The sequence below is a fragment of the Arachis ipaensis genome, chromosome B7 (assembly GCF_059453495.1).
Source record: "Arachis ipaensis isolate K30076 ecotype BB chromosome B7, ASM5945349v1, whole genome shotgun sequence".
Lineage (NCBI taxonomy): Eukaryota > Viridiplantae > Streptophyta > Magnoliopsida > Fabales > Fabaceae > Arachis > Arachis ipaensis.
This window is the reverse complement of record NC_142442.1, coordinates 90,030,739-90,043,932: the sequence shown is the minus strand read 5'-3', so window position 1 is coordinate 90,043,932 and position 13,194 is coordinate 90,030,739. Positions and strand designations below refer to the sequence as shown.

General features: G+C 38.4%; 1 protein-coding gene across 1 annotated transcript; it reads left to right on the top strand.

Moving 5' to 3' along the window:
- Positions 1 to 10,759: 10,759 nt before the first annotated feature.
- On the top strand, positions 10,760 to 12,224 carry LOC110268582 (mitochondrial adenine nucleotide transporter ADNT1-like). The gene is made up of 5 exons (XM_088492815.1): positions 10,760 to 10,869; positions 10,975 to 11,030; positions 11,469 to 11,578; positions 11,722 to 11,809; positions 12,058 to 12,224. Exons 1-5 carry the CDS (start codon positions 10,760 to 10,762, stop codon positions 12,222 to 12,224), a joined length of 531 nt encoding a protein of 176 aa, XP_088348941.1.
- Positions 12,225 to 13,194: the final 970 nt, after the last annotated feature.

Here is a 13,194-nt window from a genome sequence, read left to right as displayed (position 1 = left end):
TACATCAACATGGAGGAGAACTCTCGACTAGGAGAGAGCTCAAAAATCGAATTCTCCTAACCCACCACGGGACAAGGATAAAGAGTCCAAGAAAAAAGAAGATCAACCCAGTGAGAAGCCTAGAAAATACTACAATTACACCCCTATTCGGGTGTCTCTTGTGGCTGTTTACCGAAAAATATGCAACACTGAGAAGATCCCACCACCTCGCCCAATCAAAAGAAAAAATGGAGGAGGAAGTCAGACACAGTACTTTGAGTACCACCGAATTTACGGACATCCTGCTAACATGTGCTTCGACCTAAAGAATGGCATAGAGAAATTGGAAGAGAAGGGCGACTAGATCGGTTTTTAGCCAATAAAGCGGATGAACCGAGAAAGAGAAGAAGGGATGAAGAAGTTGGACGAGTTGAACGTCTACCTCACACCCTGGAAATACATGTTCATATGATAAATGGAAGATTCGCAGAAGGAGGGATCTCTAAATCATCTCGCAAAAGACACCTCAAAGAGGTATATTAATAAAGGGAGAGAGGTTTGAAGGGACAACGGAGTGTGAACAAGCCTTCCAAGATTTCAAAAAATTCTTGGGGAACCACCCATTCTTATCCAACCACGGGAAAGTGAAAAACTCACACTATACCTCACAGTGGGAAGTCGAGCAATAACCTCAGCACTAGTCAGAGAAGACGAAAGTGGGCAACAACCCGTCTACCTCATCAGCAAGGCTCTACAAGGGGCCGAACTAAACTATCAAAAGATAGAAAAGTTTGCCTACGCCTGATGACATGTCACCATGTCATGTTTTTCTATGCTTTTTCATACAAGAAATTTATGATTAGTGCTTAAATATTACATTCTTTGGTGCTTAAATGGTATATTTCTTTGATCTTTTGATTTGATAAACTTTGTAGGAAATAAGAAGAAAAAGAAGCAAAAAGAGCACAAAATAAGCTAAAAAGAAGAAAAGAGGAATTTTGGGCACAGTTTGAAGTTGGAGCACACTTTGGAGCCTTAGGCCACGCTTTTAAAAGCGTGGCCCATGACCAAATCAAGGAAGCTTCATCAGCACAGCCACCCAGGAGCTCAATGTTTGCGCCAACGTTTGCCTCAAACGTGAGGTCAAACGTTGGCTAAGGAATACCTTGGGAAATGTTGCTCCCCACAGCCTGAAGGGGTATACTTCCAACAAGAATAATTTGAGCTACAGAGCTTCAAATGAGGTGATTCAAAAAGAAATGGAAAGTAGGAATCAAGAGCTTTCCAAGAATATATGGCACTGCATGGTGGACATTTAAATTGAGGGAGAAAACTGCCCCGAAATATGCATAAACGAACATGGTGTCAACCTGCAGTGAGGCCAACTGACCTCTGCACCTTCAACGGAGTATAACTCGAGCTGTGGAGCTCCAATTGATGCGCTTCTAACGGCATTGGAAAGTAGACATTCAGGGCTTTCCAACAATATATAATAGTATGGGGTGGACAGCACGTTCGAGCCTCCAAAACTGGCAATGTTCCCAACGTTTGCGTTCACGTTTGACCTCAAACGTGGGGTCAAACGTGAGTGACAGCAACACTAGCGACCTTGTCCCCTTCAAAGGAGCATAACTTGAGTTGTAGATGTCCAATTAAGATGATTCCAGTTGGGTTAGAAAGCTGACATTTAGAGCTTTCCAACGATATATGGCAATCCATATTTGGCACGAAATTGAGGCATGAGTGAAAGGCATCTTTAAGGACCAAATGTTGCTAGATGGATGCCCTGGAGGGGAGCCCACGTTTGCGCCAACGTTTGCCTCAAACGTGAGGTCAAACGTTGGCCAAAGAATGCCTTGGAGGAGATCACGTTTGAGCTCATGTTTGACCTCAAACGTGAACCCAGACGTGAGTGACAGCAAAATGGCCATTCTGCATAATGCTTTCACGAAGACGTTTGAGTAAACGTTTGCCTCAAACGTTGACTCAAACGTGAATTGATCAACAATCCAATTTACACGCAGATTTCTCCTCAAGACCAAGGCCATCCAAATCCATCTTCAACCCAATTCCACTCCATCAAGGCCAAAAGCCCAATTGACATCACTCAAAGGCACAAGAAACAATTTGATTAGGAATTTCATTTTCTTTGTAATTTGCTTTTCAATTTCATTTTCATTTGTCATGTTTGTAAAGCCTATTAAAAGGCATCATTTTCATTTTAGAAAGTGAGCTCCATCAGAGAGGCTGGCTCCACGAGGGAGCATTAGGAATAGAGAACTCTCTCTCTTTAGTTTTTCTCTTTGTTTTGAATTTTGAGTTGAGAATTGAAGGAATTCTGTTTCATTCTCACTTTGAGATTTCTCTTGTTCTTCTTCTATAAAATTTCAGTGAATTAAGGATTTAAATCAACACTCTGTTTACTACTTTCATCTTCATTTCTTTTGCAAATTGTTCTTTATTGGATCAAGGAAGGACTTGAGATCTAGACTTGTTTTCTAGTCTCATTGAGCCCCTGAGATCTTCACTTGTCTTTCTAGATTTCACAATTGATTTGAGTTTTCTTGCTGATTTACTTTTATGCTACAATTTCCTTGTCTGAAATTTTTACTTTCTGCTCATATTGCTCCCAATTTACTTTCCTGCACGTGTGTTCCTCTGCATTTTACATTTGAGCCACTGTGATCTGAATTTACTTTTCATGCAATTTTAATTTCCTTGCAATTTTTCTAAGCTTTGATTTACTGCTTTCATTTAATTTCTCTGCACCCAGTCCCCTTTACTTTCATGCAATTTATATTTCTTGCAATTTAAGTTTCAGCTATTTTACTTTCTTGCTCTTTAAGTTACTTGCAATTTTACTTTCTGCACTTTATAATTCCTACAAGTTTACATTCTGTTGGCTTCAATTGTCACTCAAATCACTCAATGTTAGCTTGACTAAACTAATCACCCACTAAAGTTGCTTGATCCATCAATCCTCGTGGGATCGACCTCACTCACGTGAGTTTTACTACTTGATGCGACCCGGTATACTTGCCGGTTAGTTTTGGGTGTTTTGGAAATTCGTTTTTCCACAAAATTTCCCATCAAGTTTTTGGCGCCGTTGCCGGGGATTGATTTAGATCAACAATGATTAAGTGGGTGAGAAGTCTAGATCAAGCATTCTCTTTACTTTTATTCTCTGTTCTAAGCTGAAACCAAGGTGTTTGAGTTATTGCCTCACTAAGAAATTCATCTCTGAGATATGAATTTCAATTTTCCTTGGTGTTGTGTTTTCCAAAATTCAAATGGAGTTCAACTCATCTTATGATCAAATTAATTTCATGGGATATGACCCACCATCACCAATCTCTAATGGTGGCTGGGAATATCACCAAGAGAATACTAATTCTGAGCACTCCAATTCATGGAGATTTGCTTCAGAGACACAAGATGAGCAAGAAAATCATATGGGATATCTTCCTCCACCACAAAATGATGCAAGTTGCTATTCTAATGATGGTTGGGGGGAGCAAAACCAGAAAAAATTTGAGAGCCCATACTCCACTTATCAAGAGCCATCTTCACTCGAACGTACTATCAATTCACTTATACAAAATTTTCCAACCTCACCTTCTAGTTTTTCATCTGAAAATTCTTCATCACTGGACTTTGTCTCCACACAAAATCCTTGCCAAAACTCACCACCCACACAAACTTCCATGAACCAAAGACTCTCAAATCTTGAGTCCATGCTCAAAAGACTTGCGGAGGAGAAAGAGAAATACCAGAAAGAACAAGAGAACTCCATCAAAAATATGGGAGTACAGTTAGGCAAATTGTTGAGTGCAATGAAGAAGAAGGAAAAACAAGAGGAAGAGGCTACTGAGTCAAGTGAATTCTTAGTGAAAAAGAAAGAGGTGGTGGAAATAGCTAAAAATGAAACTGCACTTGAGGTGACAAAAGAACCTGAACACTCACAACCTCCTCAAACCCCCCTGGACCACAACGCCTCAACACTTGAATCCATGATTGAAAGGTATGAAGAGGAGATGAAGAAAGCTTGGGAAGATCAACAAACCTCCTCCATGAAAGAGCTATTAAAGCAAATATTGAGTGCAAAGGAAGAAGTGGAGAAGCAAGAAAGTGAGGAAGTCATTCCAGAAAATTTACACTCAAGTGAGGAAGAGTTCATGGAACCACCGATTCAAAAGGCTCTGGATGAATACAAAACTCCAATAATCACACAGCAACCAAGACTTGGATTCAAAGAAGTGAAGGCAACTAACAAGAGCACCAATCCTGTCCCTGATCCAGCAAGCAAGATCAATCAAGCCATTTGCAAAAGGAAGCTTGCTGAGGAAAGACCAATGCAAGGGACAGTAGCTGAAACTTCTCCTCCTTTGAAGTCATTTCTCTTAACAAATTGGAAGAGGAGGAAGAAAGTAAAGAACAGGTAGACAGTAGGTACATTTCTTCTCCTTGCTTTGTTTAAATTTCAATAAAATGGCATATGATCACATTCTAAGTTTGGTGTTGCCTTGCAACAAATTGTTTTCAATCCCTTTTGGATGATTGGATCAATTCTACATGAAGTGTCACGCTAAGATTCTAAGTTCGGACCAAGCAGACCAAAGTAACAAAGTTATAAAAAGTAATCCATAGAAAGAGGCCTGACGAGGTCTGAGTAAAAATGGATTACTAAAAATAACTTGTGAAGGATCGACAAGCGAAGTCGGACCAACAAAAAGCGTGCGCTAAAGGGACACAGCTTCGCCAAAAAAGCCACAACTCCACGACAAGGCTATCAAAATTGTTCAGACAGACTAAAAAGGGTTCTACGAGAACACTATAAAGTTGTCGGACAAGATAGCTCCAAGGATCATCTCGCCCAACCAAAGAAGATAGACAAAACAAGAAGTGATCAAAAAGAGGTCGGACAACAACATACCAACACTCTACAAAGATCCACAAAGGGGACAAAGACATCTCACAAACGGTCAGAGGAAGGCCAGGAATGCTTTGCTAAAAGGTATGAAGTCTTGAAAAAAAATACACTACTTAAAAGGCAAAAGCACAAATCAAAATGGCAGAATACAAAGAGTTCGGCCAAATCGCCAAAGGAGCTCAAAGTAGGCCCAAACGAAGGAACACAACACAATCTAAAGGCAGCCAAAGCCCAGAAAGATAAAGGTGGTTCCCCTTAAAGATAAGATGACTTCACTCAAAGATAAGATAAGATAACTATCTTATGTCTAGAAAGGTCACTCCACACTATTATAAATACACTGGAGCACCCAGGTATAACTCATATTCTGATTCTACTAAAAACCTGCCTAAAGCATGTGCTAACTTAAGCATCGGAGTCTCTTTCAGGTACCACCACCTTCTGGTGATCAAGGATCAATAGCTCCACCAGATCCAACAAGTCGGACACGATAGCTCCGGCCACAAGATCCAACAAGTCGAACATGACAGCTCCGGCCACCAGCTCTAAACAGGTCGGACATAGCAGTACCAACCAGCACAGAAGATCTCATCCGAGATCGACCTTCAGTTTCAAGTAACCCTCGAAATAGGTATGAATAATGAGCTTTCTTCACGCAAGTTATGCGCACTTCACTTTGATGCTAGAATTGGTAGAGTTCATGTGTTGTTTTATCATTTCACCCTTTGTGCTCATATATGTTCTTGGAAGATTGATTTACTCTTAACCAAGTAGATAGTAGCATCCACATTAGTTGCATTGATGTAGGTAGATTGCATCTCATAAGACCCTATTCTCTTGTGACTCTTTGGTCTTTTGATTTCTTTTAGCATGAGGACATGCTTAGTTTAAGTGTGGGAAGGTTGATAAACCCCAGTTTTAGGGTTTATCTTTTATGGAATTTAAGGGGTTTATCAATATTCTTTTGCACTTATTCATACAAAATGCATGGTTTTGTGTCTCCTTTCTAATTTTGCTTCATGGTTGAAAACATGCTTCTTTGGCCTCAATTATGCCACATTTTAATTCTCTTATGTCACCATTCGATGCCGTGATTTATTTGTTAAGTGAATTCAGAGATTATAGGGCAAGAATGGCCTAGAAGAGAGGAAGGAAGCATGCATAAGTGGAAGAAGCACGAAAATTGGAGCTTTGGAGCATTGACATTGACGCCCACGCGTGGTCTACGCACACGCGTGGATGCGTGTTGCTGAGATTGGCGGGCAAAAGCTGGCGCATTCGCGTGGCTGCACAAGAACTCCATGGACACGTACGCGTGCATTACGCATACGCATAGATCGCTAAACGCAAGGGACGCGTACGCGTGGCCTTAATGATGAGATTTTTATGCCGATGTAGAAATTAGCAATAAATTCAATTGTGAGTATAGTCTAACCGACACGTAAATTTTACATCAAACAATTCTAAAATCTATAACCGAGAGTATTAGTCCCGAGTCATCCACCCTAGGAATTGCCTTAAAATGCACATCATTGGTTAGGAAGTCTTTTGTGGTTTTGAGAGTTTGGTGTAAGAATTCAAGATAACAAAATATGAACAACAATCAATCAAGATAAAAGCCTTGGCTAAGGGTGAGTATTGGAAGTTCCATCATTATAGCTTCCATCAACTGTGATGACAATTAATCATTGCTTCACTTAGTTAACCTCTAATCATGGAGGAAAGTCAAGTGAAAGTAATTAACTTGAGTCACAAGTCCTATTCTAACCCTAGAGAAGTCTAGCTTTAGTGCCCTACAAGTCAATTAGCAATTCTCAATTGATGTTCAACAATTGATGTTACCTATTCAAGTGTCTCCAACAACTCAACACCTAAGCTAAGTAAGAGAAATCGACTCCATAGCTACGGTTTTTATTTGCTAAAACAATTGGAGAGAAATCATAAGAGACATTATGAAATTGAGAAAAAGGAATTGAATTCAGGCTATCTACTTCAAGCAATCATCAACAATCAAGCAATTAAAAAAAAATCCTCAATTCATTAATCAAAATCAAAGTAGCAAAGTCACAAATCTAAGATCCAAAGTGAATGAATCAAAAGAGCACTAATTGAGAATAGGAGAAGAGTAGATCTACAATTTGAATCAAAGTAAAAGTGAATTAGCAATTGATCTCACCAAAGAAATCAAAGGAGAATTGCAATGGAGAGAGCAAAATCCTAGAGAGAAGTTAAAGTTTCTCTTTCTACAAAATGCAACTAACTAATGAAAATATCTAGAATTTGTGTAAGAATGAGTGAATGGATCCCAATCCCTTCAATCCTTGGTCTTCTTATGCCTTTCCCACCAGAACTCTGCCCCAAATAGGGTTTGTAACTCCGGGAAATCACTGGTCACATTTTCTCTTTAAAAGTCACGTGCGGCATCAATGCGTACGCACACAGCACGAGTACGCGTCCCTGAGGGCTTTGCGATCCACGCGCATGCGTCAAGCGTGCGTCCGCGTCCATGAGGTTCTGGCTCAGCCATATAAATGAGCCGGCTCCTAGCTTTGGCTCCTTCGCGCTGATCTTGATGGCGCGCATCCACGCGTATGCGCGAGGTTCGCGTATGTGTCGGTGCTAAAACTCCAAAGCTCCGTTTTCCATGCTCCTTCCCTTCATGCATGCTTCCTTCCTCTCGTCTACACCATCCTTGCCCTATAACTTCTGAAATCACTTAACACACGGATCATGATATCGAATGGTAAGAGAGGAGGATTAAAATATATCTAATTTAATGCAAAAGAGGCATATTTTCATTCATAAGGCAAAATTGGGAAAGGAACACAAAATCATGCATTTTTATAGGAATAACTGTGAAAGACCATTGATAAAACCCTCAAAATTCATACAAGATAAACCCTAAAAACAGGGTTTATCAACCTCCCCACACTTAGACTATAGCATGTCTTCATGCTAAAGGAAAGCAAAATACCAAAGGATAACAAGAGAATGAGATTCATGAGATGCAATCTACCTACATAAATGCAACTAAGATGAATGCTACAATCTACTTGGTCAAAAGCAAATCAATCTTCCAAGAAAATACATAAGTACATAGGGCAAAATGATAAGATGCATGAACTCTACCAATTCTAATCATCAAAGTGAAATGCACACAACTTGCATAAAGAACCCTCACCGGAAGTGTTTTCACTCTATTTGCTCGGTGTATATGGTTAATCACTCAATTCTCCTCTACTTCTCGCTTTTCAAAAATTTGTTCTTCCTCTAACAATCAAAAATTATTCTATGCATGCTTACATATATCATGAGGTCTTTCCTTAGATTGTAATGGGGTTAGGGTCAAGGTAGGGTTATATATTTGCCTAAGTGGACTAAAATTTGAATCCTTTGATCAACCTACGTTTCCCACCTAACCTATATAACATCTTATACAATTATGTACTAACCTAACAACCTATTCCTCACTTTTTCACATACTCATGCATTCGCTTTTGATCACTACACATATGCATTGATTGTTATTGAGTCTTACTTTGGGGCATTTTGTCCCCTTTTCCTTTCTTTCTTTTCCTTCTTTTTTTTCTTTTCGTTCTATATTTTTTTTCTTTTTCATTATTCATTCTTTTTCTTTTCTTTTTGTTTTTTTTCTTCTTTTGTTTTTTCTTATCAACGCATATAGTCTACATGTTTAGTCAACACATGAGTATGTATCCACTTCCCAATATTTTTAACAAAAATAACAACATGCTCTTACCTCAACCAATGTCCCCCCACTACAAGAAAAATGGCCTATGGCCACGTTTTTTTTGCCACGCTTCAAAAGCGTCGCCAAAAGTGGTCAATGGCCATGCTTTTGTGAGGGTGGCGATTGAATAGAGATTTGGCCACATTTTTTCTTGCCACGCTTCAAAAACATGGCGAAAAGGTTCAACGGCCACGCTTTTTAAAGGGTGGCCATTTATTAGAGAAACGGCCACATTTTTTCTGCCACGCTTCAAAAGTGTGGCCATAGAGAGAAAGCGGGACGTTTTAAAAGCGTGGCGACAGGGTTTCATTATGGCCACGCTTTTAAAATGTGGACATATCCTGGTACTATTTTGGCACGCTTTAAAAGCGTGGCCAAAAGGTTTTTTTTGCCACGCTTCAAAAGCGTGGCCATAGAGAGAGACAGGACGTTTTAAAAGCGTGGCGAGAGGGTTTCATTACAGCCACGCTTACAAAACGTGGCCAAAAAGGTTTTTAAAAAAACCCTAATGACCGGGCCCATGACCCGGTCCCCAACCCATTGACAACGCTCTTTCACCCTAGCTAGCTACCCTCCTCATCGCGCTCTTTCACCTTGGCTACCCCTGGAAGAGCTCCTCCCATTCCCTTCACCTTCGAAACCACTTCCATACCCTAATCGTGTCACAATCTTCTTCATCTTCTTAATCTTCATCTTCGTCTTCATACTCTTCTTCTCTTTCTGGTTTTTCTTCCATTCTTTCTTCTGGATCTCTCTGTGCATATGTTCGAAGTCCACAAATTAAATTTCGAGGTACACCAAACATGGGCGACGGCAAGGTGAATCTCCTTGACGATCTCTTCTCCTCCAAGCCCTCTGATTCCAAAGGTGTGATCGATTTTCCGCTTCCAACGCTTCTATTTTTTTATTTTCTCGATTTTTTTTATTTTAGGGCTTTCCCTTTCCATTTTTATTTTCCTCTAAATTGCTTTCAAATTCTCGCTTCTCATTTTGTTTTTGCAATAATTGTTTGCTTTCTCTCTGTCTTGATCCATTGAATCTCAATCCCTGATTCGTTCTCTCTGTCCGCATGCTCAACACGCATGTTTCTTCCTGGTTAATTGAAAATGGATACCTAATTTTGAATGTTGTTTTGTGTGATCTTAGCTTTTGAATTTTGATATTTTAGCTGTTATATTTTTTTACAATCCCTAAACTGTAGCCTACTTTTTTTTTCTTGCCCTAAGAAAATTTTTTCTATATATGAATTCGGCAGCTTCATCAGCTAATTTTTACAATCCCTGTTTTACTGTGCACCCACCCTCCTCCACTGCCGCTACCCCAGTACCCACCCTATTTTACTGCTGCTGTTTGGAATGAATTTGTCTTTCCTCTTAATGTTGCTGCTAGTATGCAAGGAGCTAGTAAGGCAATGACAGCCATGAATAAGGTAACACCTTAAATTTTATATTTTTAAGTGTTTCTTATCCTTACATAACATGTATTTGTTCCTTTTTCTTTTTCTTTTCTAGATTGGACCATGATATTGATATCAGCATTCTGTTTGGTTTTACTTAGTGTAAAGGATGGTAAGGTTAAATTAAATATTTGTTGGTTTATAAAGAACAAGCATTTAGAATAGGGGACCTGCTACCTATATGAATTATTTTCATTTTGTATGTGTACAATTTTATAGTAGTAACATGGCAATTAAATAAGGAAATATAGATTTGAGGAACCCTATAGTCTATAGGCAACTCTTACCACTACTACTATATGAATTATGTTTTCTCATTTGATTTCAACTTCTCTTTTTGTATTTAGCACTTATTGCTATGAAGAGACCTAGTAGATCCAGAAATTGTGCTATGTTTAACTATAATACTGCACTCTATTGTTTCCATGCTCCCACCAATAATTGATTGATCATGCTCTTACCAATATTTCTGTTTGATTAATCTGGTTTAGCTCATTCTATTTAGCTTGTTTAGTTCAACTAATTTAGTTTAGTTGAATTAGGTGGTTAATTAGAGAATCTGGACTGTTATATGAACTGCAATGATTTCAGTTTGTGGAAGTCTATGTAGTTCTTCAAGAGTGCCTTGAGATGAGAAAAAGATATGTTTTTAAAGAAGCAGTTGCTCCATGGGACAAAGAAGTTATATCTGACCCCAGTACTCCAAAGCCTAATCCACAACCATTCTTTTATGCACTTGAAGGAAAGTATGATGTGAGTTTTTATGAATTTATTTTATACTTTTCTATCATCGAAGAGGTAGATATCCCAATTTTATCTTCTGTAATTAAATGAATGTTAATTTGTTTTCTAATGCAGCACTACTTTGAAATGCAAGATGGGGTTATTCACGTATATCCAAATAAAGACTGTAAGTAATTAGTAATACACCAAGTTTCTTGTAGTGTCTGATTTGAACTGCAGAATATAGGGAGCAGTTTCATTTAACAAGTTTCATTTTTTTATTCATTGCATTCGACATATTTTTAAGTGTCTCTGTCCTGTTTTACTGACTATTCTCTTAGATCTATACTGCAGCTGTATCAGCAAAAAACTGGAAATGGTATGTCCGTATTTATTGTTTTCTTTTCCCATCTGGTTTTTTGGTGTTGGGCAAGAGGGATTGCAAGTTTTGGTCTCCAGTTACTGCTTTCTCATTAACTGATATTTTTACAGATGTACCTATAAAAAATTAACGATGAAAATTAATAAGAAGTAGCACTTTTCTCAATCAAAGAAAGGAAAGGGGCTGGGGGTGGGTTCAGTTATAAAACCCTGTTTGTTTAACTGTTTTTCTTATGATTTTGGTAAAGGATCTCAGCTGACTCCTGTTTTACATCTTGGAGCTGGAGCATGTGCTGGAATAATTGCCATGTCCGCAACATATCTAATGGATATGGTTCGAGGCAGGATAACTGTACAGGTACATCTTTACCTTCATTTTTCTGTTTACCAATTGCTTGGTTTGCAAATCACATAGAGAGAAGATATAATATTGGTTTTATTCGTGTTCTTTGTGCTCTACTGCTGTTAATATTTATAGTATGCTTTTTGTTATATTTGCAGACAGAGAAGTCCCCTTACCAGTACAGAGGGATGTTCCATGCTTTGACAACTGTGCTTAGGGAAGAAGGCCCACATGCTTTATATAAGGGTTGGCTTCCTTCAGTCATTGGAGTTGTGAATAATCTTTTCATTTTTACTTTTTTACAAAGTTGATGATTACAGTCATGATCATAATGCCAAATATGACAAATCTTAATATTGTGCTTGGGCAATTCATACAACTGATATAATTAACTCCCTAAAGTTCTCCACCCCCTCCTCTCCTGCTGTAGTGGCTGTAGTGCTGTTATTAGAATTAATGCTTTCTTATTTTTAATTGTTTTTCCTATTTTCCAGGTTCCATTGTAGGTCTAAACTTTGCTGTTTATGAGTCTTTGAAAGATTGGTTAGTTAAATCCAATCCATTTTGTCTAGTGCAAGATTCTAAGTTAAGTGTGACAACTCGCCTGGCATGTGGTGCTGCACCTGGAACTGTTGGGCAAACTTTTGCTTATCCCCTTTGAAGCACCTTTATATTGAAGGTGTGAGTATCATTTTAGAGAAGCCAATCCATGCATGTTGTTAGAATTTTATTTATTATTTTTTTAGGTGTTACATACCATATCCCATATTGTTAACATGGTTTCTCAACCTGGGAAATCGTGGAATAATTATTGATTACTAGACCATATAACATTACTTTACTTAACAACATTATCTCTTTTAATGTGATCATAAATGTTCCGAGGAAATAGAGTGTTCATGCAGATGTCTTGATTAATTTCCAACACCTAGACTACATGTGTCAACTTTCTGTTTCACTTGGGTTTTAGGTTTTTTCAGCACTTAGATTTGTTTTACAAACCAACTGCTGCTTGCATCTGCAATATCAAATTCCCTCTTTAGGTGGCTAGCTTTCCATTTGATGATCATAATTGTCCACCACTTCAACTGGTTATCTCTTTCTGTCATAGTGCATACTCGTGGTTGAAGTTAGATACTGAGAATGTTGTGGTTGTCCACTGTAAGGATGGAATAAACAAGGTTGATGATTTCTAGTCTTCTATTATTCTTAAAGGTGAGTAGTATCTAAACATTTTCTTCTAAATTTAATGAACCTACTTTACATTTACTCCATCTTTCTTTTTATATTGCTTAATTTTATTGATATTTGGTAAGTTAAATGTGCTGTAGTTCTTTCCAATTGCTGAGGAGTCAATGGATTACTATAATCAGAAATGATGTGTTGATGGAAAAGGGCTTGGTCTGCCCAGTCAGATTGTAAGTTCGGCTTTGCTATGTCCTAATTCGGCCGAAAATTGGGGATTCTGGAGTATTACACTCTTGCTTCTTCTTGTCTTATGTCTTACTTTATCTTTTGTAACTTAAACATATTTTTTGTTCCCTTGTTGATTTTGCTATTTCAGGGAAGCTGTGAAACATTTTGGTCCTGGTCCTGGTGTTCCTCACAGCCATACCAAGCCTTATGTACGA